The sequence below is a fragment of the Gallinula chloropus genome (assembly GCF_964237585.1).
Source record: "Gallinula chloropus genome assembly, chromosome: 12".
Classification (NCBI taxonomy): domain Eukaryota; kingdom Metazoa; phylum Chordata; class Aves; order Gruiformes; family Rallidae; genus Gallinula; species Gallinula chloropus.
In genome coordinates this window covers 21,056,802-21,082,607 of record NC_140097.1, presented here as the reverse complement: position 1 = coordinate 21,082,607, position 25,806 = coordinate 21,056,802, and the positions used below count along the sequence as shown (strand labels likewise).

Here is a 25,806-nt window from a genome sequence, read left to right as displayed (position 1 = left end):
GGTTGGCATGGGATGTAATGCCCCTGCCTCCCTAGTGATGAGTCCCAGCTCCTGCTGTCCCAAATATTGCCATGCCACAAATGCTGTGACCTTCACAGGCCAAATCCACACCCTCAGACATTCCCTACATAGATAGGAACTGTGAGGAAGAACATGCCACATGGCCTTGAGCTGAGGGTGTGGGTGGAAGAGCTTTTGGGGCAGCAAGACCAGAGCACCTGGGAAAAAGATCTGAGCCCTGACAGTTATCAGGGCATAGTCCCTGCTTCAGGCTCACCTGTGAGATCTTTGAAGACATGTTATGATTCACCAGGTCACTTGGAATGAGGATCTTGTTGATGAAATGAATGACTCCATTCACACCAATGATGTCACTCATGACCACTTTGGCTTCCTCATTGAGATAGATGCTATTCTGAGAGAGAAGGGATGCAATGAGGTATTCCCACTCACAGCCACCCACAGGCCCTGGGCAAGTCACTTGTCACAACACCAGTGGCCTTCAAATAACAGCAAATGTGACATCCTGCTAAGTGGGACAGGGAGGAAACCATTGCAGAGAACTACCTCTCTCACTGTGATTTTTATCTTGTGGCCAGATAAAGATGTCAGGGACTCCTGGGCTTCCAGGTCACTGGACAGCAGCTTCTGGCAACCCACCATGTGGTAGTGAAGCAGGTGTCGGAGGAGACCTCTGCTCCTCCACTCTTCAAACTGCAGAGAGAAAATGAGAATGAGATCACACTGGGCAAACTTTGCCATAATGGGGGTGGGCAGACCCAATGAGGAACACCTCTTTTGCCCAAGACCCATCTGCCCCATCCCTGCAGAAAAGCCATACCCCCCCAAAATGCAGCAAATTACAAACCCATTTGAGACCTTTGGGAAATTTTGATCAGCTTGACAAAAACAGCTTTCAGATCTCTTGGTGGAGTACAAACAACCACAGTGGCCTTAAGGAAGTGGCACCTGGGATACCTACTGGTTAAGAATCGTTCCTTTACTGGGTAGAAAAGGTTGGGACTACTGATGTGGAACTGCACAATGGGACTTGGGAGTGAGGGTATTAGGATCTCCCAATACAAAGGCACCAGAAAGCTGTTGGTCAAGAATCTGAGTGGTTCACAGGGTCACGAATAAGGATCCCTCTTTCCTCAGGTCTCCCCTTGCTCCAGACATCCCACCTAAAGGGAACTAGAGGGAAGGGACCAATGGCAGGGCCTGGGGCACAGAGCAAGAATAAGAGGTCTTTATCACAGATGCTGTGAGGCCTTGCTGTGTGCAGCCCCTAACAGCCACAGGCATTGAAAGTCACCATGCATCACTAATTTGGCATGGTTCCTCTGAGGACAGTGAGGCAGGGGCTCCAGTAAGGGTCTCCTTACAACAGGAGCCATGCTCACCCCTGCCCAGATTGTTTCTGTAGTGAGCTGGCATCCAAAACTCTGTTCTTACACTCATGGAGACAGGGAGATGCCTTGAACCCACTGCAGCACAGCCCCTTCACTTCAGTTCCCTGGGCAGAGCATCCTCAGAGGATACACTGCCATGCCTGGGACTTGCCAACCACCTTGCATACTCACCGTTGTGGTGTTTCCTATGAAATCTGCCCGTGGGACGAAGACAGTGAAGGGCCCTGCCCCACTGAGCTCCTTGATGTTTTCTGCCTGTGGTAGAAGAGCATTTATAGGAAGAGAAACAGAAAACATGGCTCCAGTTAGCAAGACCCTCTGCAGAAAACCCTAAGTGGAATTTACTACACAGAGACAAGGACAGAGCTGTTTGTCACCAACATGTATCATCGTGAAGAACACGGATGCATCTTCAGTCCTCCCAAGCTCCTTAAACAAAGAGAAACAGCTGGTGTTAGTAGAGTCCCTTCCTTTGCTCCTCAACAGCCAGCACAGGGACCTGCTCCTTCCACCCCAGGTCACTCTCCCACCCCAGTAAGACAGTGATTCTCTTGACACACCATATTGATCTCTTACTCCCTCCCTCACCAGCACTGTGGGCTCAGATGACGAGGAGGTTACAAAGCAGGCAGTCACCTCTGCCTGGACCATTCACATCACATATGCTGCAGGATGGAGAGGGTAGAGAGATCAAAGCTGTTTGCCTCTTCAGCAGCTATCTCAGAGGTTTAACTGCCCCTGTGCTCATGGGACACCTTGAGTGCATCACAGAACATCTGCTTTAACCTCATTGTACTGCTGATACTAGTTCTGTGATGCTGACCAGAGGGGCAGACACAACCTTGGCAGAGCAAGCTACCTCTCCTTACCACACTACTTTTCAGTATTGAATTGGCAATAGAGCCAGAGCCAGATTGCTGCCTTCCAGCCTGGATCCCAAGTCCTGGCATGACCACAGGGAACACCTGCCCTGATCCCACAGACTGGGTGAAATGGGTTCCCTTGGGGGAAAAAAAAATAAAAATTACTTCCTTTTGCTTGTGACATTAAGAAATGAGCATCCTGGGAGTACAGCCAGTGGGGCTGACAGAGCAGCAGGGTGTTCATACTGCAGCTGCCTTTGGAGCAAGGTCGCTTTACTGCAATGGTCCTCCCCAGTTGGCACCCAGAACACACCTGTGATTTACACCTCAGTCCTACACCACACACGTGCTAACATGACACTACAGGTCTGCTCACCTACAGCTTACACTTGGAGGGGAGGGACAATTTGCTGCAGGGCAGGGGCCCCAAGCACAGAAGAGCTGGTTCTCACCTGATAGACTTTGCCGCGGCAGGTGAAGCCGTCTCCAACGCTGTACCGAGAGCAGGAGCAGTCCCGAGTGCCAGGGCCCGTGTACTTGCAGAGCCCAAAGGGGCTACAGCCCCCATTGTTCTAGCAAGAAAAGAGAGGCTTGCATGGAGGGGCACCACCAGCAATTCTAACAGAGCTACTAACTACATCCAGCCCAGTGGAAAGGAAACCATTCCTTCCCCCCTGTCTAGTGCCTAGTAAACCTCACCCCAATCCTCAAGGGCTCATCAGCACCAAAGCCTCCCACAAAACAAGACTGTGGTGCCTTACATTGCCACTGTGAGTTCCAACAAAATCACACTGATTCAGAAGGAGATTTTGACCTGGCAGTGATGCTGTGAGCACAGATTACTTTCAAGCTTTTCTGAGCATATTCCACACAAAACAAATGCAGAGAAGCAAGCCCAAGTGCCTCCAACCCTACACCACTGTTCCCACTCTGCTTCTCTCACAAGAGAGGGTGCCAGCTGGCCTCTATCATCATATCAAGAGTCAATGGAAACGGAACACACCAGGAAATCCCTTAGGTATACGAAAAGGCAAGATAGTCAGCTCTGAAGAAGCAGGTTAACCCTGTTCTTGCTGTCAACTGTCCAAGTGCCCCCCAAGAAAGGGACACTTCGAGGCTGTGGCCTTCACCCTGGTAATAGCAAAATGCAGACATACCTGTTCACACAAGTTGATGGGGTTACACTGGCTCACACCATCCCCACTGTAACCAGGAAGACAGTTGCAGGCAACCTGGAGGGAAAAGAGATGCTTAGTCTGAAATCTGAACCCAGCAAAGAACAGCAGGCAATGGCTGAACTGGATGGAAAGTGTGTGGCGCAGCACCCATTGCTGCATTCATGAAAACCATGTCTGTGCCACAACAGGTAGGACTGGAGATTGCCTCCAACCTCTGGCCAACAGAAGGCATCTGCTTCTAAGGAAACAGCAAGCCTTTCATGCCCTTTCCAGGCAGCTTTTCCATGTGGAAGGCTTAAGGCAGTGTGCTGCTGTGGAAAGGACTGTCTTGAGGAGAATCACACAGCTGTGACAACCTCCACAGTAACGTTGCCTTCACATCCATCTTACATACTCACCTTCCTTGGGCCTGTTTTAACACACTCTGCATTGATGTGGCAGCCTCCATTGCTTTCCAGACAGAGATTGATTTCTGCAGCAAAACAACAAGGCCATGTTACTGCTCAGGGCTGTTCAAGGCAGCAGGGAATTGGTGACCCAAAGAAGCCTTGTGAAAGCAACAGGGAGGACATTCTCAGCTCAGGAAACATTCTGGTGGAAAAATTCCTTGCGATAGCAAAGGGATAGGGTGCGACTGCAAGTTCTGTTCTTGGCACACAACGGTCTCGGAGTTGTGATAAATCTGCCCACTGAAAATCCCACATCTGCCTGGGTGTGCTTTAAAGGATATTAGAGGACTGGATTTCCACAGCTACACCTTCATCTCAGTGCACCACTGTGGGAGAATGCCCTCACCCTCTGGCTCTGGACCTCCCCACAACATGCAGCAGGGTAGGAAACCTCTCAGGGCTCTCTCAGTTTGAGACCAACCCCCTGGTCTGACACCATCCAGTGAGACAGGTGCCAAAGGCAGAGTGGGCTCTCTACTGAGTTGTGCGTGGCACTGCACTGGGACAGCAACACCCCCTTTGCTAACCATGACCTGGGAGAATGCTGAGCACATATCTGCAGGCATGCAATGTACACATGTACAGGGTATGTGGGCATACACCTTGACAAAAAGCTGAAACAGCTGAACCAAGATCAGCCAGCGATTATGGGCTGTGAAATAATCACTACACGAACAGTGAAAGAACAATTGAGTTATTCAGCACTTCCACATGAAATAGCCTGGAATTCCCTTTGCAAAGATAACACTTCACCACCATCACCAAAGCACATGCTCAGCACTCACCCATACAAAGTGTCCCATCTCCAGCATAGCCTTCCTTACAAACACAGGTCCTCTCTCCTGGGGACACTTTGGTACACACAGCGTGTACGGAGCAGCCGCCGTGATCAATAACGCATGGATCTATTTCTGTGACCACATACAAGAGTAGCAGAATCAGTTCAGAGCATCTAGGAAAGATCAACTGTGCCAGAATGGTCATCTATCTTAACAGAAATCACATAATCTTACTAAAATCCTTTCATTTCTTGATGAAACTGTATGTCCTTTAAAGGCACAGGGCCCTTTGAAGTCATGCTGAGCTTAAGTAACCCCCAAATTACTTTTTATCCCTCTTTCATAGGCTCTAGCCTGTGAAATCAAGAGCATCCCATGATGCATCCAAGAGCTCACTGTGGATGGCTTAGAGGAAAAGCACTTGAATGATCTTTCCCTGGCAACATCATGCCATTTATTTCACAAACAAACCCCTTGTCTTTGTGTAGCCTGAAATGATGTCTGCAAGCCTTGAGTCTTGCCCATACTTGCTGGACATACCTGTGCAATGGGTCCCATTCCCTGTGTATCCAGCAGAGCAAGAGCATGTTGGTGGGGAATCTGCAGAACTGTTGAGGCAGCTGAAGCAAGAAAGAGACAAACAATCACTGATGATGCCATCTGGTCTGTTAGAAACACTATACAAGTCCAGCAAGTGAGAGACCACAATGACCACAGGAAGAACACGCCTGAAGGTGCTCTGGATTTCTTTATGGCAGCAAATAGTTCAGCCATGCCTGCCAGGGAGCTGGCATGCAGGCACAGGCTTCCCACCTTGCCCAGTGCACATCTCCCACACCCATGTGCTCCTGCACAGGGCAACGGAGGTGGCTGGGTCCTGGTACTGCAAAATAAGAGACCAGAGAATGGATGGAGAAGGCAGCAAGAGCCTGTCAGCCTGTTTAATTCCCTGGTAGAGGCTGGCAAGGTGGAGAAGGAGTGTAAATGAGTGTTTGACTTTCTCCAGACCTGAAGTACCTTGGAGCCTCTACTTTCTCCCATCCACACATGCAGAAGGAAACTGAAAAGAATTTATGCTCAGACAGACAAAGTCCTCGTGGAAAGTGGATGCAGTTTAGCACCGAAGAGAGTTCCCAAGATGGAACTGACATTTGTGCACCTATAATGAGCAGGCACCTTCTCCCAGCCCACTGCAAAGCCCAAAACACAAAATCACCTCTATGCAAACACATATAAACACACATGGCTTTCTCAGAGTGACCCAGCCCCTTGTCTGTACTTACTTGGCCATTTGGTGACACGTGTTATTACATAAGTCAATCTTGATTCCTGCAAAAAAAAAAAAACCCAAACGACTTAAAATTTTGGATTTAGCACTTGCTGGGGCCGTTTCTTCCATCTAGAGTCAAGGACAGCTCACTGACACACCTGTGGTGCCCTGACTGATGATGGGACACCCCAGCAGTTATGTTAGCTCTCATAGGATGGCAGCAGGAAAACCACATTGGATTCATGTTTGGGCACTTTGCAGTGGAGTGAATTCAATGTTTTCTGTCTGCCTAACAGGCTGAGTTGATCCTATCAGTATGGCCTCCACTTTGCTAGGAATGAAGCAAGGACCAAAACCTTGCTAATCCAGACACACAGGATCATTTGCCTTTGGCCCATTTGAAGCAAAAAGATGACCTTGTTTCATGCTTTATGTTCATGCTAGCTAGGACAGCTTCACTCAGGTTCTTCTTCTAAATGCCCTCAAAACATCTGACCTCACAAATCAACCTTTGTGTGCTAACCTGTGAAATCCCAAAGTATTTAGGAGCTCAGGTTCTTGTCCATCCCAATGATAACCATAGTCCCAAATCCCAGGAACAACCGTCTTTGACATACTACCTTGACACACAGTAAGAGATTCATTGAGAACTGCAGGCCATGGCCTCAGCTCACCTAAATCAACCTGGGACCAGAATAAAACAACTCAGCAGACACACTAGGGCTCTTTGGAGGCTTCAAACCAAGCCCTGCCACCACCTTAGGCTAGTAACAGGAGTCCTGGTCAACCCAATCAGGCCTTGAGCTTCCATCTCTCTCCCAGGGCAATGGGCTCTTCTTGAGGTGCCTCAAATCTCAGCAGGGACAGAAACAGGCAAGATGCTTTTACCTATGTGAATTTCACCCAACTAACTCCAGGGGGCTCATGTGCTGTTGGGAAAGTCACACCACAAATTCAGCTTGTGTGCAGTAATGAGCAAGCACAGTCCGACAGGCTTTTCAGGAGATGCAAAGCACATGCAACTGTGGTCATCTTGCTCAACTAACAGATTTCTCTGCCAAAGAGGCAATATAGCACCATGGATTCCTTCATGCTCACGTACTTTCTTGGCAGGTAGGGCCCCTCCATCCTGGGAAACACTCGCAGCTCCCATCCCCTTGCAGGCCATCATTACATATGCCATTGTCGCAGGTGCATTCTGCAGGGAAAGTGTAAACACTCATCAGTGTCAGACCAACCAGGTCTCACAAGCCGAGTCTCTCTGCCATTTCACTGGCTGCTCTGCTCCTAACCCAAAGCATGAAGCTGCCAGAAAGAAAATGTCACAGTTCTTGTTCCCTTGCTACCAGGCCAAAAAGCCCAGGAACAGATTACCTGCCTCTACTGTCTGCAGTCTGAGTGGCAGCAGGATGAGCAGCATCACACGGTCATCCTTGGCTTGAGGATGAAAGACTGGGCCACTCTAGGTTACCACAAGCACTCATTCCTGCCCCCTCTCTCCGTTGCTTGCCTGCTTCAGGGGTCTTGGGACATTTCTTCCCTCCCACCACCCCTCCAGCTAAGCTGAGATGTGGCCACTTTTCTCCCCTTGCCAGCAGGACAGTAGGCATGGACCCAAGCTGCAGTAGTCACCTGATTTGCAGTCAGCTCCGTACCGGCCCACTTCACACATTTCACAGGCAGTGCCGTGGAAGCCCTCCAGGCACCGGCACTCTCCGCTGCCCTCGATGCCGTCCTGGCATTCCCCATTCCCGGAGCACCACTGGCCTGGCTTCCCCGGGCACATCTCACACATGTGTCCATAATAGCCAGGGCAGCAGACAGACCTCTGGGGAACCAACAAGAAGAGGTTGGGGTGAGCTATCTTGTGCAGCACAGACAAGGTACAGCTCTATTCCTCTAATGATGCGACAGCCACCGCTTCTGACAATGCACTGAAGGACCAGATGTGCACAGCTAGGGTGGCGTGAGCCCCCAAAAGAGGGTGCTCTGTGGCCCAGAGCCTCCTTTCAAGTGGCTGTGAAGAGCTTTACAGCCATTTGGTAACACAGTAAATGTTCGGTCCTCTGCTCATCCAGCCTATCCCCTGCCTGTGTCCCACTCATGGGAAGATCTGTTGGGCAGAAGGAGACCCTGCCAGAGGGTGATTTGCAACCATGATGGGACCAAGTTGGACAGTACAGATGAAGAAAAACATCATCCAGGAGATAGGACAAGGGGAAATGACAAGAAGCTGTTCCAGGAAAGGTCCAGATTACATATTAGAAAAAAATCTTTCACTGAAAGAGTTGTCAGGGTCTGGAACAGGCTGCCCAGAGGGGCTGAGTCACCTTCTCTGGGTGTGTTTAAAAAAGGGTAGATGAGGTGCTCAGGGATCTGGTTTATCTTAGGATGGGAATGGTTGCACTTGATGATCTTAAAGGTCTTTTCCAACCCTGTGACTCTGTGACCTAGCACAGGGATGCAAAAGTGCCTAGTGAGGTGCAAGTGCAGACTGAAGCTCTGCGTATGAGTACTCTATGTCCAACTGCCTCTCTCCCTTCTCCTCAATCTCCCATTCCCACTAAACTTTCCAGGGACATGCTTACAAAACCTGTAAGGGGTCAAATTCACACAAGTCTTTCTTTAATTATTTCCTCTTCAAATGTTTTCTCCCAGCTACATATTTTCATAAAACTGTTGGGGGGCATAATAGTTGTGAGACCTTCTGCTCCCCACTTTGGTTTGGCTCCAATCAGCCATCAGTGATTCAGGAAGGCACGTGCACAAGCAAAATGCCATCGTGCATGCCTCATTTCCTTAGGAAACCAGACTGCAAACATTCAAGTCCTTCTCTTCCTCTGCAGGACAAAACCCAAAGCAACACCACCAAAGCAGAAGGCACGATCCATCACTGTAAAGACATTTCTGCAGGCCCTCTGTCTCCAGGATGGAGTGTGACTCCCAGATGAGCCCAGCCACAGGTACACGATGGCACAGATGCAGCCAGGGCATCAGCACAGGCTGGATTTTCATGGCTCTACTTCTAATACCCATCTTGCTTTTCTCAAAATGAATCTGAGGCAACTGTTTTTCTTACCAGAGAAACTTTTGCACAGGTGAAATGGCAGCCAAGTATTCCTGCATCCCCAGAGCGTAGCTCGCAGCGAGCGAGGTTCTTGCTGCCTGGTGATTCCTACAGATACAATTAACATAGAAACAGACAGAATATATTCCACTATTTAGACAGATTGTACATTCTGGTGTGCATGGTGGTGGTTTTATCTAACAGAGACATAATGTTTTTTATGCTACAGGAAAGGCCCTACAAATTTGGACTTTCCAGAGCTGAGACCAATGAGGCATCTCCAGATGGGAGGTCACTACACCTAGTGTACTTAGTTACCTGCCAAATCCATGATACATGACTACTGAGAAGAAGCAATGGAAAAAATTTCGACATAGAGTAACTAAGCCTAAGAAACCAGATGTGTCTGCTGAGCAATTCATGAGATGAAATGTTTAGTTGTTTTCCTCTCTAGAAACATTTGTCACTCACTCACAAACAAATAGCAGGCACAACCAGCCCATCTGCGTGCATAAATCAATGGTCTGGCCTGGGAAATTGCTATTGGCACCCTGAAATTGTCTTTCCTTGAAGATAACGTCAAAAGATCAAAAAAGAAGTCTCTTTTTCCTCCCTAAGGGGGGAAACTCCTCACACTGCATGCTCTAAAGGGCTCCTGAAATTCAGGCAAAGCATGGTGCCAGCTCTTCCTCATGGTCATGTTTTTGCTTTTCCTGCATAAACCTCCCTTGATGTCTGCTTTCACTTGCAATCCCTGCTAATGAATGAGCCACAGAAGAGTCAAGAACCCATTTTTTCAGGCATCAAGGTGACATCTGCAGAGCAATAGAAGGACATCAAAGCACTATCTGCAGTCTGTGAGATGTTGCATGAATCAAGAGACTCACCACAAGAACTGATCCAGGAGGGCACTTGATCCCCTTCTCACACTTGCCGCATCTTGACTAGGGCACAGAGAACAGGACAAGTCACATGTGTGTCCTCTGCCCGTGCCCCCCCGAGACACTAATCTTGAGTTACAAATGGTGCTGCACAGGCTGCTAGCTGGGGCAAAGACAAAGATGGATTTATCTCTGTGGCTCAAAACACCAGCAGAATAATAATTATGATGCATGGCCCTCAGGTCCTGGCTGCTATCAGACTTCACATAAGGCCTTATTTCTGCACGCCAGAGGCTGTGCCAGAAAACAAACTAGAAGAGATCCCATGTAACACCTCTTCTGACTCCCTGAACTAGGACAGGGCATTCTGCAGGCCTGGAGTTCCTTCATGCAAGGTTTCAAACACTCTGCCCTGCCCACTCTGGCCCTGCTATCTTCAGATGGCCAAGAACCACAGGATACATGTGGCCTGGACTTGGCCATGACTTCCAGACAGACCATAGCATTTCCTAGGGGAGCTTCTGGTGATGCCATGCAAAGACTGGGCTGGACTCTCCTGGAACAGCTCAGCATCCTGCACTCCCTGCACCAGCCTGCCCCATGGTTGGCACTGTGAGAGAGCCCCAACGTGAACATGACTGGTGCAGGAGCTATGCACAGCTGCAGAGCTGCTGCATTGGAGTTATGGAGTCTGAGGTACCAAGTCTCCCTGATGTCCCATTTCACATGAGGCTCATCTGGGGGTCAGATCACAAGCTACTGTTACATCCATATGGAAGAGACAAGGTAGGTCTTCTGCTATTGATGTGTGGTTTAGCAGGTGGAGAAACCCTGTGAAATGGTGGTTCACTTGTTGGCAGTCATCATTACCTTTTGTATGGTGGTGGTATTGGCAGTGCAACGATTCTTCTGTATCTGGAGGACCTCTGAAACCCCAATCAACATGCCATTCTTTGTCTCAAGAAATTTTCCATCCAAAGGAATATTATTGACAAACTTCTGCAAAGGAGAAGGAAACAGCTGAGGTGATAATCTTCAACTCCTTTTGCATGGATTGCCTGACAGCTGTCAGACAGCTACAGTAGGCAAGCTGTAAGGATGTCCAAAACAGACATGAGTACATTCAGCCACCAGCCTTAGAAAGTGATTGATCTAGCCAGATCCTCCAGTGGCAGAACAGTCTTCCCTCCTTACCTGGGTGCTGTTTTGATAAAACATTAGCCAATAGGAGAGCCCTAACATGCTGTTCTTATGGATTCCACTTCTCAAGTCCAGGGGTGAGAGCTTCTCTCCCAGTATGACGTGGTACTGCACTGTCTCATTGTCCTAAATCCACAAAAAAACAAATGTTAGGACTCTTTTTGACTTCCTAGACTACAACACAGTCACAGGTATGGCATGAGAAGAGTTCAATCTGTAACAGCTAATTAAGCCCACAATGCTTAGTAATGCCCTTTCAATCACAGATGACTGATCACACCTGATGACTCCTAGTGGATGAGGTTGTAAATATTTTTGGGAACCTTTCAAAAGGTTCAAAATTTCCATAGATATGACACAGCCAGCAAGAAAGGGGAGCATGTTGTGGCAACTATCCACATTCAAATCTACTCAGAAATTTGCACTTGGAATCCAAATATACTTTTCAGATCCTACTGCAACACCTCAGGAAACCCTCTCATTTCTCTCTGCCCCATTTCTCCTAGATTCAGTATCAGATATGTTTATCCTCTCCATGCCTAAGTCCGCTGAGAGCAAGTTTAAGATCTGGTAGTGCATGTATCCCTGCACTTGCCACAATACATATTCAAACTGTAAGCAAGCAGTGAGCTTACCAACTGTGTCACATTGGCACCATGGCAGTACTCCTCAATGGAATTGTTTCCAGGAACAAAAACTGTGTATTTTTCAGAAGATTCAATTTTCCCAATGAGCTGGTATTGCTAAAAATGTCAAAACAGTATCATTGGCAATTGTATTTGTACTCACTAAAAACAAAACCACACATGAAATCTATTACAAAGGCAAGAGCTCCAGAGGAAATGCTCAAAAATGGGATATACAACTTCTGCTCAGTCACACACATCTAATTGCTTGCTCCTCATCCCGGACTGATGGAAGTACAGCTTCTTGATTATGAAACATCCTTCCTCTAGGTTTCTCTGCCCTGCACGAGCATGACAGCACCCACAGCAGATAGGTCATCTTCCACTGTAGTAACGTGCCAATGACAGAGAGATCTAACTGCAGGCATAGAATCGTTTGGCTACTCCAAAGAGCTTTCCTAGAAGAACACTCCGGAATGGTAGGAAACAAGTGGTCTCTCTTTTCTCACCAGGCAGTACAAATTTAGGACCACCAGTGGGGAGTAAGTTGTGCATTTGCTCAAAAGACAGTTCTGACAACCACAACAGTGTTCAAGTGAACTGCTTACCTGTAGCAAGTCTTTGAATGTGCTGAACGAGGCCACTGTCTCCAGCTGCTCCTGTAGACCAGGAGGAGCTGGTGGGATATCTCCTGGGGGTGGCAACAAAACCTGCAGAAAAAGTGAGTCCATAGTAAGGTTGTGCAAAGGGCTCTGGGGAAAATCACACTAGACTCCTGCCTTGCTCACAAGAAAGGCAATTAGTAACAGACTCATTTTGCACAATTCTGCAATAGCCTTAACTCTTCTGTCAGGCAAGAGAAGAGGAACTTCCCTCACGCTTTTCCTGGACACAAATATTTTAAGCATTAAACACTGCTGCACAGGAAACATCTGTCAGGACCTCGTGATATCTGAATATATTTTTGCCATTATATTCCTTCCTAACCATCCAGACATGTAACTCCATGGCCCCATCACAGATGCCCCCACACAAGCCTGCTGCTGCAACTGCAGCACTTCACAGCATCACATGTACCAACGTACCTTACTGAGGACGTGAATGATGCCGTTGCTGGCAGGGATGTCACTGATGACTACACTCACATTCTGGATGCTTAATACCTGCAAATGTATCAGAGGGAGAAGCAAAAGGATTATAAATTGCCAAGTAAGTTCAAAACAAATATGTATCTTGTTCAAGGTTGCACAGGATTGATCTGGGTACAGTTTTTAAAAGGTGTCTGAGCGTGAGGGCACAGGTGTCCCACCCAGGGTCTGCACTGGATATAAAAGCTCTCAGTTTGATCCTGGTACATGTGCATTATGTAAAGAAGAAGCCTTACACTGCTGCTGGAATTTATCTGCCATCTGGTCTGCGGGTTGAGGGTGGGTATCTCTAGCCCATTGTACTTTTTGAGGTGTTCACCAGTGAAGATGCCTTCAAGAAAGTGGGCTCTGAAGGGAAAAAAGGCAGGTAAAGGGAATATTAGGGCACTGTTTGTAATTACAGGGAGACAAGACCATGCCACCCAACATTCAGATCTCTCACATGCAGTAGTTCAGCATATGGAGACAACGATGGAGGGAATTACTTGTCCTGATGCCATCTGCATCTACATGATGGGGAAAACCTCTCTCAGCAAATAAATGAAGAATAAACCCACTTTCCATAGCCTGTGGTCTGTTATATTTTAAATGCCTGGTAAATTCTTTGCCTGTTAGATATTTAATCTTGCTTTTATATTTATCTCCAGATAACTTTCTATTGGTCTTGTAGAGGCAGGAATCTAGCTCATGCCTTTGTTACAGTTGAGTGGCAGTAGAAAGCAAAGGCAGGAGTCTCTTCATACCTAACTAAAAATGGCAGCACGTAGGGGGTCAACCAGAAGTCTTTCTCTGTCTCCCTCAAGTTTTTGATAGCTGTCTCTGATGGCACCAGCACAGTGACATTGGTTCCTGCTGGGATGCTGAAGAGAGATTTCTGTTGTCGAAAGCACAAAAATGAAGAAATAAGACATGCCAGTCTACCACAGAATGTATTAATTACATTAATTACAGTCATCCCATGCACACCCTCCAGCCACACAGCAGGTCAATGCTGCTGGCAGTCAATGACTGCCACAGATGGTTTAGCCAAAACAGTTGACACCTGTTTGCCAGAAGAAAATCTGCTGCTTTAAGCCCTACTTTTGTACTTCAGTTAAGTTTCAAACACATTAAATCCTATCCATAAATCCTTTCTGAAGCCTCACCATCAGTTTGGGGGGGAGGACACAACCATGATTACTCCTGGCAAAAGCAATGTATGCAGCAGGACAGGTGAGCTAAAGCTCAATTACATGTTGTACATCATAGCCTGCTTCCACAGATGCTGCAGAGTGCCTCTTATTGCCCCACTAGAGACAGGAAAGCAGTAACAAGAAAAAGACAAACATGCTTTTCTGAAAAACAGCTATTATAATGCTGCCTCTTTTTCTTTCCCTTCTGTGCTATTTTATGATGGCCAGGAGTTACAGGTGATACAACCATGACAAATAAGTGTCACACAGCCCCAGCACTCTCTGGTGCTAGAAACAAGGTCCCCAAAACACACCCATGAACCTCATTCTATCACAAACTCCACAGCTTTTCTGCACATCTGCCCTGTAATGATTTCTCCTTTGCTGTTGTCTTGTTCTTCTCTAATGAAAACAGATAACTGGAGTTGCTCTTTCTCTAGCAGTGTTCACAAGAGATTTGCTCCTACCAAACTTACCCATGTGGTCATCCCATGGCTGTTCTTACCTTAATCCAGTCATAGAAGCCTGCAAAGTGGGGATTGCTGGCCAGCTCCTTCCAAAGAGAAACAAGAGAAGAGTTACCCCTGCTGAGCATTGGGGCTGCAAGGCTGAGAGACCCAGGGTGGGGGAAAGGAGCCCTTTGCAATGTCAAATCTGGGCACTCCTAAACCCACACTCCAGACATTAAAATAAATATATGCCCAAATGTACAAACTCTTTTCAACTCATCTGCAGTCGCTCATGTTTGCTAGGGACAGGGACAAATCCACAATGGTCTTTGATATTTATAAGGCCAGAAAATGGGCCTAGAAGCTCTGACCTGAAAAACTTTCCAAACAACAAAAAACCCCCAAACAGATGACATTGCTCAGGACAGACAGAGGGGAAGCAGTTTAGAAAGCATTGCCAATGGTTTCACTAACACACTAGTTCTGTCCCCATGTCCTTGGGGACATGTGCTGCACTGTCAGGCTGGTGCTGGCAGGCAGACTCAACTTGGGTGACCGAAAAGGCAAGTAAGAGCAGAGCCATTTCTCCCCAACATCAAGAAAACCTCAGACATTTGTTTTTCACTCACTTTTTCAATGTCCCCATAGCATGTCATGCCATCCCCCATGTAGCCTTGAGGACAAGTGCAGGATCTCTCTCCTCCTCCAATATGTACACATGTAGCCTGCAAATACAAGTTAAAAAGAAATAAGAGAGCAAACGCAGGGTAAGCAGGGTTACACCTATCAAGAAATCAAATTCTGGCCTTCCATGGCCTGGGCTAGAGGAGTACACAGAAGCATCTTCCTCCTGTTGTCTTTATTGCTACCCTGAATTTATACCTCAGGCAGCAAAGCCTTGATGAAGGCTTTGGTTGTGTGAACTCACAAAAATCAGAGAATCTGCCTATGTAAATCACAGACCAAGCATTTATAACACCTCAGTGCCATGCCAATAAGATGATGGACATCAGTCCTTGCAACTCTCTCTATGCCATGTCTGAAAAAACTCTGTCAGTGAGCAGAAGAACCTCCACTGCCATACCAGCCTTGGGTCAGCTCTTTAGCTACTCACCAGGTCATGGCAGCCACCGTTGTCCATCAAGCATGGGTTGATTGCATCGCAGTTGTGGCCATCACCAGCATAACCCCTCTTGCACACACACGTGCTCTGCAAGAAAGACAGTGCAGTTTTATAGACCTATCAGAGCACCCTCATTTGCTACCCAAGAAAGGCCTAAGCAGCAAACCCTATTGATTTCTTTTTCCAAATTTTCTTCCCAGTCCCTCAAGACTTGGAAATGGGGAGATATTCTGTGATTCTGTGACCTGGAAATGTGGAGGTATTTCCTTAGCAGAACATCATCCTCAAGCACAGTACACACGGTGCCTGATTACTGAAGTGTGCTGACCCTTTGCACTGTTTAGCTGTGGGATGGTCACTTGAACAGGATGTTTTCCATCTTTATTTCCAGCTTTTCAGGGAATGACACACAGTTAGTGAATGTCAGAATACGGGTTCATTTAAAAGTTTCCTGCTTTTAAGATAGCTAGGGAAGCACTCATACATCTCACCTCATGAGAACCTGCTAATAGTTTGGCATCTTTTCTCAACACATTGTCCAAAGTTCCCCTGGCTCAGTGGAGAGAAGCACTTTAATAAGCAGCACCCTGAAAAAGCCACCTTTCCTGCATGCCTTCCTCCTATCTCAGCATGCCCAACTGCCAGTCCAGCTCCCTCCACGGACTATCTGAACAGCTGCATATGCTTCTCTGTATATTTCAGCATTGCCCAGAGACAATGCTGTGATCTGGGAACAGGATGGGGGAAAGGCTGTCATAGTAACTGATGCCTTATACTGATCCATATTATAGATTAGAGTCTCTTCCCTTTGCTGCATAAAGTCTGGGAGTAGATCAGCAGCATTAAACAGATCAGTGCATCTCACCCCATGCAAGCATGCTGTGTGGTTTTAGCTGCAGCCAGTGTATCTGTCAGCAAACTAGCAGGCTTTGCTGCAGACCAGCCCCATTCCTGGCCATCCTGGCCACCTCAGAGCAGCTTTGGAAATGCTGAGCCCACCACTGACCATACCTGCCCAGGGCCGATGTAAACGCAGTCAGCGTTGACGTGACAGTTGCCTCTGCTCTCCAGCACGCAGTTGTCTATAGCCACACAGGCCTTCCCGTCCCCGGTCCAGCCTGTGTTGCACTGGCAGGTGGCAGTGCCAGGGCCTGTACTGGTGCACAGGGCCTCCAGGAGAAAGGAGAGAACAGGATTTACACTCAGCAGAAGAGAGGGAGTGTGAATGGAAATACAGCAACAAAGCTCCTTGGTCAGACTGAGGAGAGTTTCTGAATGACCAACTCTGATGCCAGCACTGAGGGCTGGAAGCATCTTCACCAGAAAAGTCCTAGACAGCTTCACAACCAAGTGGTTCTGGAAGCATTCTGTGTTTTCAGACAGGCAGGAACTTGTGTCTAGGGTGGCTCAGAGGTCGCAGGGCATTCCTTACCATCCTTTAAAGCTCTTGTATTAAAGAAGAAATACTGCCTGAAGAGGAGAAGCACAATATCCTGCCTGGACATCACGATGGAATCAATGATGGAGGGCAGATCTCTCTCATGAAAGACCTACTTTGTACTCAGTGCTATCCTATTTCTTTCTACATGGCCCAACATGTTCCTTTCACTGAGGGGTCTAAACTATGATGAGGTCAGGCCATTTGGTAGTCATTTCCATCGTAAAGCACCAAAGTTTTTTACTAAGGATAATGATGTGAGTTGGAGTGCACGAGTAAGCTACAGTCTCAACATGCAACAGAGAAGCTAAGAGACATTAGAAAAGCTCGAGGGGAAAATCAATACAAAAGCAACTTCTCTATGCAGTTAAACTCTGTGGCTGCCAAAATATCTGTGCAGACCAATCAAACTCCCCCTGGGGTGTCACAGTTTGGCACTAAACGATTGACATCCTTATCACAACTGTGTCAATGTACCTGCTATTTCATCCCATCTTACAGCCAGAGGAAGTTAGCACACAAAAATCTGTACCAGTCCCAAGGGTCCTGGATCCCTGCTCTATTGATAGGAGCTGCTTCTCCATGCTTCGATGGTCTGACCCCACTTACATTCTGTGAACAGCCTCCTCGTTCTGGCTGACTACACAGGTCGATGGGCTGGCAGGAAAACCCATCCCCTTCATATCCATCCATGCAGATGCACCTTAAATGGATAAGCACAAAAGGGACACAGATGGAGCAGCTCCTGCTGAAAGCCATCAGAGACCAAAAGGCAATTCGAGCTTCTCAAGGAAGCAAGAACCTGACTTTAACTTCTATCAGTTTGGTTGCATTACTCAAACAATCCTGTGCAAGAAGTATATACACATATACACACAATCCCAGGGCTGGCAGCCTCACAGCTGCTGTGTGCCTGTACAGTGACAATGTGCCCTGAATGTGTGTGCCAAAAAGACTGACCTTGCTGTGTCATTGAGGCTGCAGACAGCGTTCTGGTGGCAGTACTGGGACAGCCCACTCGGGCCACAGTTCTTGGATGTCTTGTCACAGAATTTCCCAACATAGCCTTCCTTACAGGACCAGGACTGACACACACCGCCACTGCCAGGCCTGTTGTCACAGATGCCATGGACACAGCCACAATCTGTCATGGATGTGGAAAAAGACCAGTCACTACAAAACGTGCAGAATCCACCACAGAGGATTTGTAGATTACCAACTTTCCTTCACAGGGTCTGTGGTTTTTATGGGTTGTAAGGACAGGTTGAAATTTAAGCTATCAAGCTTAAGGTCCTTGTCAACCATCTTTTCTTTTCAAGCAGAAGAGACCTAAGTCGAAGTCCCACACCTAAATTTCGCTCATGTTTCCAAGACCACCATCACCACTGTTATACCTGCCATGTTTTCTCCACTGTTGTCTGAAGGGACACCCATGATGACATTTCCATCACATCTTTATGATGCTGACCGTGCCAGAAGGGAATCCAGGACACCTGAACCCACACTATATCCTTGACCTACTTGTTCCCCATGTGTCTTCATCAGAGTTACCAACCTTGGTCGCAGTTCTCGCCATGCTTATTTGGGTCTGAACAGATGTGGCAGGCTATTCCTTTGAAACCTTCAAAACAGTGACAGTTGCCATTCCCCTGTATGCCATCGCTGCACTGGAAGGAAAAGAAAAAGAAAACCAAAGTGATTGAGCCTTGAGGAACCTGGGCAAAGCCAAGGTGTTGATATCTAGCAAAGGCACTTTGACAGTAAAAAACAGGACTTCAAAGTGTGGTGGTAGTAATGCAAAACTCCACATAGCCAGACAAGATGATTCACAGGAGCTCAAAACAGAAAACCCACTGACAAGTACATGCCATTCTCCCTGGATCTTCTGCTGCCACCATTGAAGGCTCATCCCTGGAGCACAAACTCTGAATTGCACATCTACACTCTCCAACCAGCCTGTCTCTGCCGCTCGTCACAACACAGCAGGGTATTTCATTCTTACATTTCCCCGGCCATAACACGGACTGGAAAATCCCCCTGGGCACGGAATACAGTCTGGACCAAAGAATCCTTTGCAGCATCCAGGTTTCTGAAACAAAAGCAAAATCAGTGAAGTATTATGTGATTAACAAGAATTGCCTGGAGTCATCTTGTCCTCACAGTTCTGAAATTCTGGTCCTTCTCCCTGTCAGGGACTGAAATGGACTGTCTCATTTGGCATCTGTGTTTCTAGGAGCTCCTCTACTTAAATAACTTTTCAACAATAGCCCTCTTTCTGCTCCCAGCTTCTCAGAATAAAACCCTATTTTCTACTTTATCTCTGATTTCAGTGAATAGGGTCCACGTTTTCTATGAGTTTTTATTTCTTACTGAATCCTATTATATCCTTGCTGAGGACTGTGCTCCTTTGGAGCATGGAGCAGTCCTGGATCGCAGGCCTTGTCACCACTGACCAACAGAAGAGCAATCACAAGACAAACAAGCAGCAGTATTTAATGAGATACCCACAAATCATTCCATACAGCTTTCACTGTGAGAGCTCAGGAGCTGCAGACCCACACATTCACTGACAGTGACCTCTCCAAACCATCTGGCCATGTTTCATAAACAGGATGCAATCATTTCACATCTTAAGAGCACTTTCCTTTAGAAGAAGTGCTGAAACCAGGGCACTCTCAGAGAAAATGTGCCACAGCTAACACTGCACCCCATCTCCAACTTCCTCCAGCTTGGCTGCTTGCAACTGGCATACTTTGTTTTATTTATTTATTGCAAGCATGTTTAATTGAGCTGCTGTCAAACATTTGTAGCATCTTGGTACCCTGCGTTCTCTCTGTTTGCCAAAGAAAAACAGGTAGCCACGTCCTGGGGACAGCCCTTTGCATGGGACATCTTTCCTTTTCCTCCCATCCAGCCATCTCTCACTTCAAGGCGCCAGAACTCTTCCTGATGAATTAGGGAGAGCAAAGCTGAGCTCCTTTCAAAAGGGATGTGCCCATCACACTCACTGTCACGGTTTGATTGCAGTACTTGGCGCACCCCCTCTTCAGGACATTAAGGCCTCGTGGATCGTGGATGTAGACACATTCTTTTGGAAAGAGGGTTGGTTCCTGTAGAAACAAAACAAGTCATCAGCACTGTCACCTTCCCCTTTGCTCTTTTTGCTGCAGAGAGCAACTACATCCATCTCTGAGTTGAGGAAGTTCATAGAGGAGTCAAGGTGAACAAGATACTGTTACGGCATGCCTATCATGAGAGAAGGGACATGGTGGTTTCCTCTTGCTCCCAGCAGGCCCCAAGTCTGAGCCAAGGTGCTGCCCTTTTGTTCTAGTAATAGTGTCCATGATAAGGGAGAGAGTGACAGTAGGGGGAGAGGGTAAGGGAGGGAGAGAGTGGAGGAAAGGGCAGAGGGGCAGTAAGCAAGGGGCGGGGGGGAAGAGAGGGAGTGGGGAAAGGCAGGAGGGAGGGAGAGTGGGGCAGAGAGGAGGAGAGAGAATGACAGAGGGAGGGAACATGGACAGGGTGAGGGAGAGGGGAAAGGACTGCAAATAATTTTGGAACAATGCTCAATGACCTGTCATAGGGTTAGACACAGGCAGAATTGGGCCTGGGACACAGGCAGATTCTGGCTTCACCTGCCTTAATCAGAGAAGAAAATCAGAGACTCGTAATTCTGTAGAGCTCTACTTCAGACATTCCTGCTGAGACCACGCAAGTTCTCCTGAAAATCAGATCTCTCAGAAGACACCCAACAGTTAACAGTGGTGAACATCTCTCTGGCTTCCACAAGCAGCATCTTGGGTCTGGCTTTCACATGGTGATTTCCTGGAACTTGCTGCTCCACTAAATTCAGCATGGGATAACCCAAACACCAGCACTTTGTCTCTTCCTCCTTACCCCACCTTCAGCTAGTTCTGCTAATCTCCCAATCAACAGGGAGAACAGGCTAAGAACAAATTGTTTCTCATCCTCCACAGTGCAGAAAGCTTGTGATTCTCTGGCTGCCATACAGGCAGTGGTAGTACTGGGACCATGCTTGGCTGTAGCAGTCTGAAGGAGCTCGCAGACTCAGTGCGTAAGCAGGAAACCTCTGCCTGAGGCACAGCAGGAGCACTAGAAGCTGCAAGCCTACACCTGCTCTTAGCCCAGACTGTCTGACAACTCTCTCCACAGATTCAGCAAACAGACATCAGAGTAAGAAACAGTACAGAGCAGTTAGTGGATGACGGTCTGGGCTCACAGAGCATTGGTCTCTGGGGAGTGCTTATCCTCTAACTGGTTGCCTCTATACTTGTTGCCTTTCTTGCTCTCTATTTTTTGAAAGTGGCTAGTGTTAGAAACTGTCCATCAGTGTGTCTGTATGTCATCATGCAAAGAAGAAACTGCAGAAGTAACCACAAATATTTACCATTTCTCTGCTGCCAGGTGGGCAAACGCTGCTGTTAAGGGCCTCACAATCCACACAAGAGCCCTGTTAAGAAAACAAGGGAAAACATAATCTTTTCAAAGGAACCTATTCCCCATGCCAAGAACACTACAAAGCTTCTGCTCCCAATATATACCCAAAACATCACATCATATATATCTATGATTCTATGATATATTAGAAACATTCCCAGGAGGGAGTTTCTACACTCTAAAATGGCATAAGTTTATCACTTAAATAAAATGACTCCTTTGAACCTGATTGCAAGATGGGGTCTGTCTCCACCCTGTGAGTCTACCAGCCACTAGACACATAGATATGCTGGAAAACACTCTGGGCATCCATCCAGCAGGCCTCACTAAATCAGCAGGTTTTGTGGATCCTCTGGCCACTTGGGATTCACTGTGACTCTCCAAATTGGGCATCTCTTGCCTATTCAGAGCCTCCTCTTCTTCTTTCAGTAATCTATCAATGATCAAACCGAGGAGCAAGCATCTAAAGTAAGGCACACAAAACTCTCCAGATGTACAAATTGCACAGCATTTGTAGCTCCTGCTACTGCATGACTGCTTCCTGTCCAGACTGCAGCACACCAGTGCTGACAGCAATGAGAACAAAGCAATGTCAGCTGAGTTAGCAATTATGGGGTGAAGAAGATCACATAAAGGCCTTATGAAAAGGCAACTATACCTCTGAATCAAAGGCAGGGCAGGTGCAAGGAAAAGAGCATCCACCTACAAGGAACATATGCTGATTGCCAGCAAAGCAGTGCCAAGTGCTGACAGGAGAAACACTGTTGGTGTTGATACTGTGTAAGTTCACATCCAGGGAGCTCTCAGAGAGAACACATTTCCCAAATGCAGTTCACACAGCCTGCTTTTGTCCCTCTGGGTGAGCGTGGGGTTTACAGCAACTGCCAGCATGAGAATGGGAGAAGCTGACTTACTGTCACAATTTTATATTGCTCTTCATTGCATCTGTGAGGCAGAATGGGAGTTATTGAAGGAGGGATGAAGATGCCATCCAAGGTATGAATAATACCATTTGACGCCACGATGTCTCGCATGTTTAAGGGGATCCCAGATTCATCCATCAGAATTCTTCCCTGATGCAGAAACACAAATTACTTCTCTGCATTTTAGCCCATTAGACAGTATGGAGCCAATGCAGGAAACAGATGGCACACATCATCAAGTGCAACCACACAAATGGTCAAGCCTCTTAGTGGAGTCACAGGTTGGGTAAGAAGCAAACTAATCCAATGACCTCACTTAAGTTTGGTTTTATAAGCAGAGGAGGAAGCAGAGATGGGCTGAAACCACATTGTTCAGAACCACATCCAGACTTTCCCATAGCACAGGAGAGTTTGCCCAAAAGGGTTTTGATTCATACTTACATCTGCACTGATGTTGATGGTAAGTATCTGGTTAGCCATAGTAACAATGTGTGGCATCATTATCAGCTTCTCTACACTCACCTGAAGTAAAAACACACATTGAAATACAAATGTACTGTGAAAAAAGCAGGGTCATTTCAGTACAGCTCACAGAATCCTTCCATGATACCAGCAACTTAAAAGTTCTAAAAGAGACTGGACTTTAGCATTGACATGTCATGAAATAACTTAAACACAAACAGTGGGTCAGAGGGAATTGTTTGCAATAGCACAAACACAGAGGTACCAGCAGCAGCTTTGGTTTTCATCCCTTGTGTAAGTAACAGTCCAGTGCAGCTGAAACCAAGTCTCACCAAGAATTGCTCTTACCAATACAGCTGCTAGTTGGGGCAGACTAATAGGGGAATTTTCCAGAACATATCCAATAAACAATGAAAGCTCAGCCAGAAGCATAACAGAGAACATATTTGGCTTGATAAGCTTATTTCTGAAAGCAGAAAAAATGTAAACTGCAGGTACTGTACTGAGCAATTTAATAATTTGAGAAGTCCTGAGCATTAAGACAATTGGTACTTTTGTGTCCAATGTTATTAAAAAGTAGCTTGTGTCATTATTCTTCAACTGCAAGCAAAACTAGGTTTTGTCAAAGTGCTGCTCATTTTCTCTGTTGAAATTAGGAAGATCACAAGGACTGATATTTGCTTCTCAGCAAAGGAAGGGAATAATACTGATATTTCTTAATTAAAAACATGATGTTGTACCATAATGCTTGAGTATTCACTTCCTCCACAGGTTTTAGTCTAACTTTAAACATTTCTCTTGCTTATTGTATAAGGGATAATATCTGGTTGATGCACTGTATTGATTTTATTTACCCTGCTGCTGTAGTACACAGCAGTGTTGATGCAAGCACTGGCACCAAGTCCCAGGCTCACTTGCACCAGTTCACAATCTCTAACTTCAGCCACTGGTGAAGCCCAGGGAGAGAGGAAAAGGATCAGGGAGTCTGGACCAATTCTTTGCTTGGCTCTAACTTTTGTGTTTTAAGGAAACTGGGCTGGAGAGTTCATAATTAAGGTGCACTCCTAATTAATAATTTAATAAAGGGATAGCAAGAGAATTTGCCTGCAGCAAACTCTGCTGCACAGTATTTTCACTGTAAAGGTCACCCAGCTAAGGAGTACCATCCCTCCCAGCAAACCCTGGAAGAGCACAAGCTGTCCATTTTGGCAGCCACTGTCCCGGGAAACATTTTGCCTCATCAGCTCCTGAATCACATCTCTGCTCCTCCTGGGGAAGTCCAAGCAGTAGCTCAGATCTTTATGCCAAACACCACGGTTGACAGGTCAGCCCAAAGAACCTGTACTATCTGTAGTCAGAGCTGCCTGCCTTACCGCTGCTGAAGTGTAGATATGATGTTTCACAAGTTCCTGTAGCTTATTTATGCCCTAAGGAAAGAAGAAAACATAAATTTAGACACCACTTCTATGCTCAGGAGTAAGAGACAACTACAGTCTCTTTTAAACCAATGACTGACAATGCCAATGTACTATAGCAGTGAATTCACTTGGTAAGTTGCTTTATTTTCTCCTACCCAAAGCCAGGGTGAGGAAAGAAAGCCCAACATCAGATTTAATCAATCTGGCTACCACATTTCTCATTTCAGATTCCATCAGCACTCACTTTTCTGCCAAAACCTCACAGAAACAGAGATGGGTCAGCCATCTCCAGGAAGAACACCTTGCCACAATGATCAGATACATTGTGCAAGCCTTTCCAACAGAGCTGGTGATTTCTTAAAGTACTCTTTGCTCTAACCTCTGTGAAAAGGTAAATGAGCCTTCCATCTCTCAACTTATCCACGCCATCGTTGCTGGGTACAAACACAGTGAAGGGGCCTGGTCCATCCAGTATTGCAGGCAGGCCACAGTTCTGCAAAAACAAGAACAGATTTCCTTGTAGATCTAGCATGAATTCACAAGGAGGGTTTATCGGGGAGGGAGGGTAAGGAAACTCTAAGCACCCCACTAGAGGCAGAGGTATTGAAAAGCAAACTTATACAAGAGGCAACTGGACACCAAGGATTGGCACATAATAACAGGAATCCACAAAAACACAGTTTGGACAATAAAGCTACTGGTGTCAATGCAGCTGGTGTGAGGAAGGGAGTACTGGACTAATGCTACCTGCGTGCTTTAAACACACAAGCACATATACAGAGACTAAAACTGTATCTTTTGCCTGAATAAAATGGGAGTGAAGTCTATAATCACAATTGCAGTTAGTGATTTGTAAACAACTAACAGCCACAGAGCTGAGAACAGGCAGGCCAAGACTGCTGTGAGCAATGCTAGAGCAGATCCCCATGACTCTGATGAAGGCAAAAGGAAAATCAGACTGTCCCTAGTGAAAGGACAAACTAAATGAAACCTGGGCAGCAGCTTCAAGGATTTATAACTTGAGGACTACTTTATTTAGAGATCTACACCCCAAAACCAGGTAGCTACAATCTAGGTTGTCATGTGTCTTGAAACCTTCACTATTTGTTCTGACAGTGGTCAAGACTAAACACACTTTGGAGAACAAACTCTCTGGGGGAGAGAGCAGGGGGAGGTGAGAAGTAGGCATGTACGCTTGCTGCTTGTGCCAGATCCCCTACAGATATGAGAACTCTGATCTTTTCCATTACATTTGCTTATGTGAAATACACAAAATACATAATTACTTCAGAAGGAAAGCCATACCACTGAAATGTATTTAAATTTTACTCAGAACCCCCACAAAAGCAGCAGACTTTGCAACAGCAGCATGCCACACCTTCCTGGGGCTGACACAAAGGTGCTTACCTCCAGTATTGTTTCAAATCTACTAAAGATCTCCATTGAAGCAAGGATCTCACCAATGGTTTTCTGCAAGAAGATACAAATAT

At 46.6% G+C, this 25,806-nt stretch overlaps 1 protein-coding gene across 1 annotated transcript in view; it reads right to left on the bottom strand.

The window, feature by feature from the left end:
- The window catches only part of STAB1 (stabilin 1), a 58,469-nt gene that overhangs the window by 10,741 nt on the left and 21,922 nt on the right, over positions 1 to 25,806 (bottom strand). Inside the window, exons 14-49 of the mRNA XM_084269611.1 lie at positions 25,724 to 25,786; positions 24,696 to 24,809; positions 24,272 to 24,325; positions 22,878 to 22,958; positions 22,428 to 22,586; positions 21,464 to 21,526; positions 20,064 to 20,165; positions 19,058 to 19,144; positions 18,611 to 18,722; positions 18,016 to 18,199; positions 17,665 to 17,758; positions 16,629 to 16,787; positions 15,609 to 15,704; positions 15,124 to 15,219; positions 14,551 to 14,598; positions 13,617 to 13,747; positions 13,110 to 13,221; positions 12,811 to 12,888; positions 12,334 to 12,435; positions 11,735 to 11,842; positions 11,094 to 11,225; positions 10,770 to 10,898; positions 9,906 to 9,962; positions 9,031 to 9,126; positions 7,584 to 7,779; positions 7,054 to 7,149; positions 5,965 to 6,010; positions 5,222 to 5,301; positions 4,688 to 4,813; positions 3,852 to 3,925; positions 3,433 to 3,507; positions 2,728 to 2,847; positions 1,794 to 1,841; positions 1,584 to 1,667; positions 568 to 714; positions 278 to 415 (exon numbers count right to left, since the gene is read on the bottom strand). Coding sequence (XP_084125737.1) covers positions 278 to 415; positions 568 to 714; positions 1,584 to 1,667; positions 1,794 to 1,841; positions 2,728 to 2,847; positions 3,433 to 3,507; positions 3,852 to 3,925; positions 4,688 to 4,813; positions 5,222 to 5,301; positions 5,965 to 6,010; positions 7,054 to 7,149; positions 7,584 to 7,779; positions 9,031 to 9,126; positions 9,906 to 9,962; positions 10,770 to 10,898; positions 11,094 to 11,225; positions 11,735 to 11,842; positions 12,334 to 12,435; positions 12,811 to 12,888; positions 13,110 to 13,221; positions 13,617 to 13,747; positions 14,551 to 14,598; positions 15,124 to 15,219; positions 15,609 to 15,704; positions 16,629 to 16,787; positions 17,665 to 17,758; positions 18,016 to 18,199; positions 18,611 to 18,722; positions 19,058 to 19,144; positions 20,064 to 20,165; positions 21,464 to 21,526; positions 22,428 to 22,586; positions 22,878 to 22,958; positions 24,272 to 24,325; positions 24,696 to 24,809; positions 25,724 to 25,786 — 3,687 coding nt within the window. The remainder of the gene's footprint in view (positions 1 to 277; positions 416 to 567; positions 715 to 1,583; positions 1,668 to 1,793; positions 1,842 to 2,727; positions 2,848 to 3,432; positions 3,508 to 3,851; positions 3,926 to 4,687; positions 4,814 to 5,221; positions 5,302 to 5,964; positions 6,011 to 7,053; positions 7,150 to 7,583; positions 7,780 to 9,030; positions 9,127 to 9,905; positions 9,963 to 10,769; positions 10,899 to 11,093; positions 11,226 to 11,734; positions 11,843 to 12,333; positions 12,436 to 12,810; positions 12,889 to 13,109; positions 13,222 to 13,616; positions 13,748 to 14,550; positions 14,599 to 15,123; positions 15,220 to 15,608; positions 15,705 to 16,628; positions 16,788 to 17,664; positions 17,759 to 18,015; positions 18,200 to 18,610; positions 18,723 to 19,057; positions 19,145 to 20,063; positions 20,166 to 21,463; positions 21,527 to 22,427; positions 22,587 to 22,877; positions 22,959 to 24,271; positions 24,326 to 24,695; positions 24,810 to 25,723; positions 25,787 to 25,806) is intronic.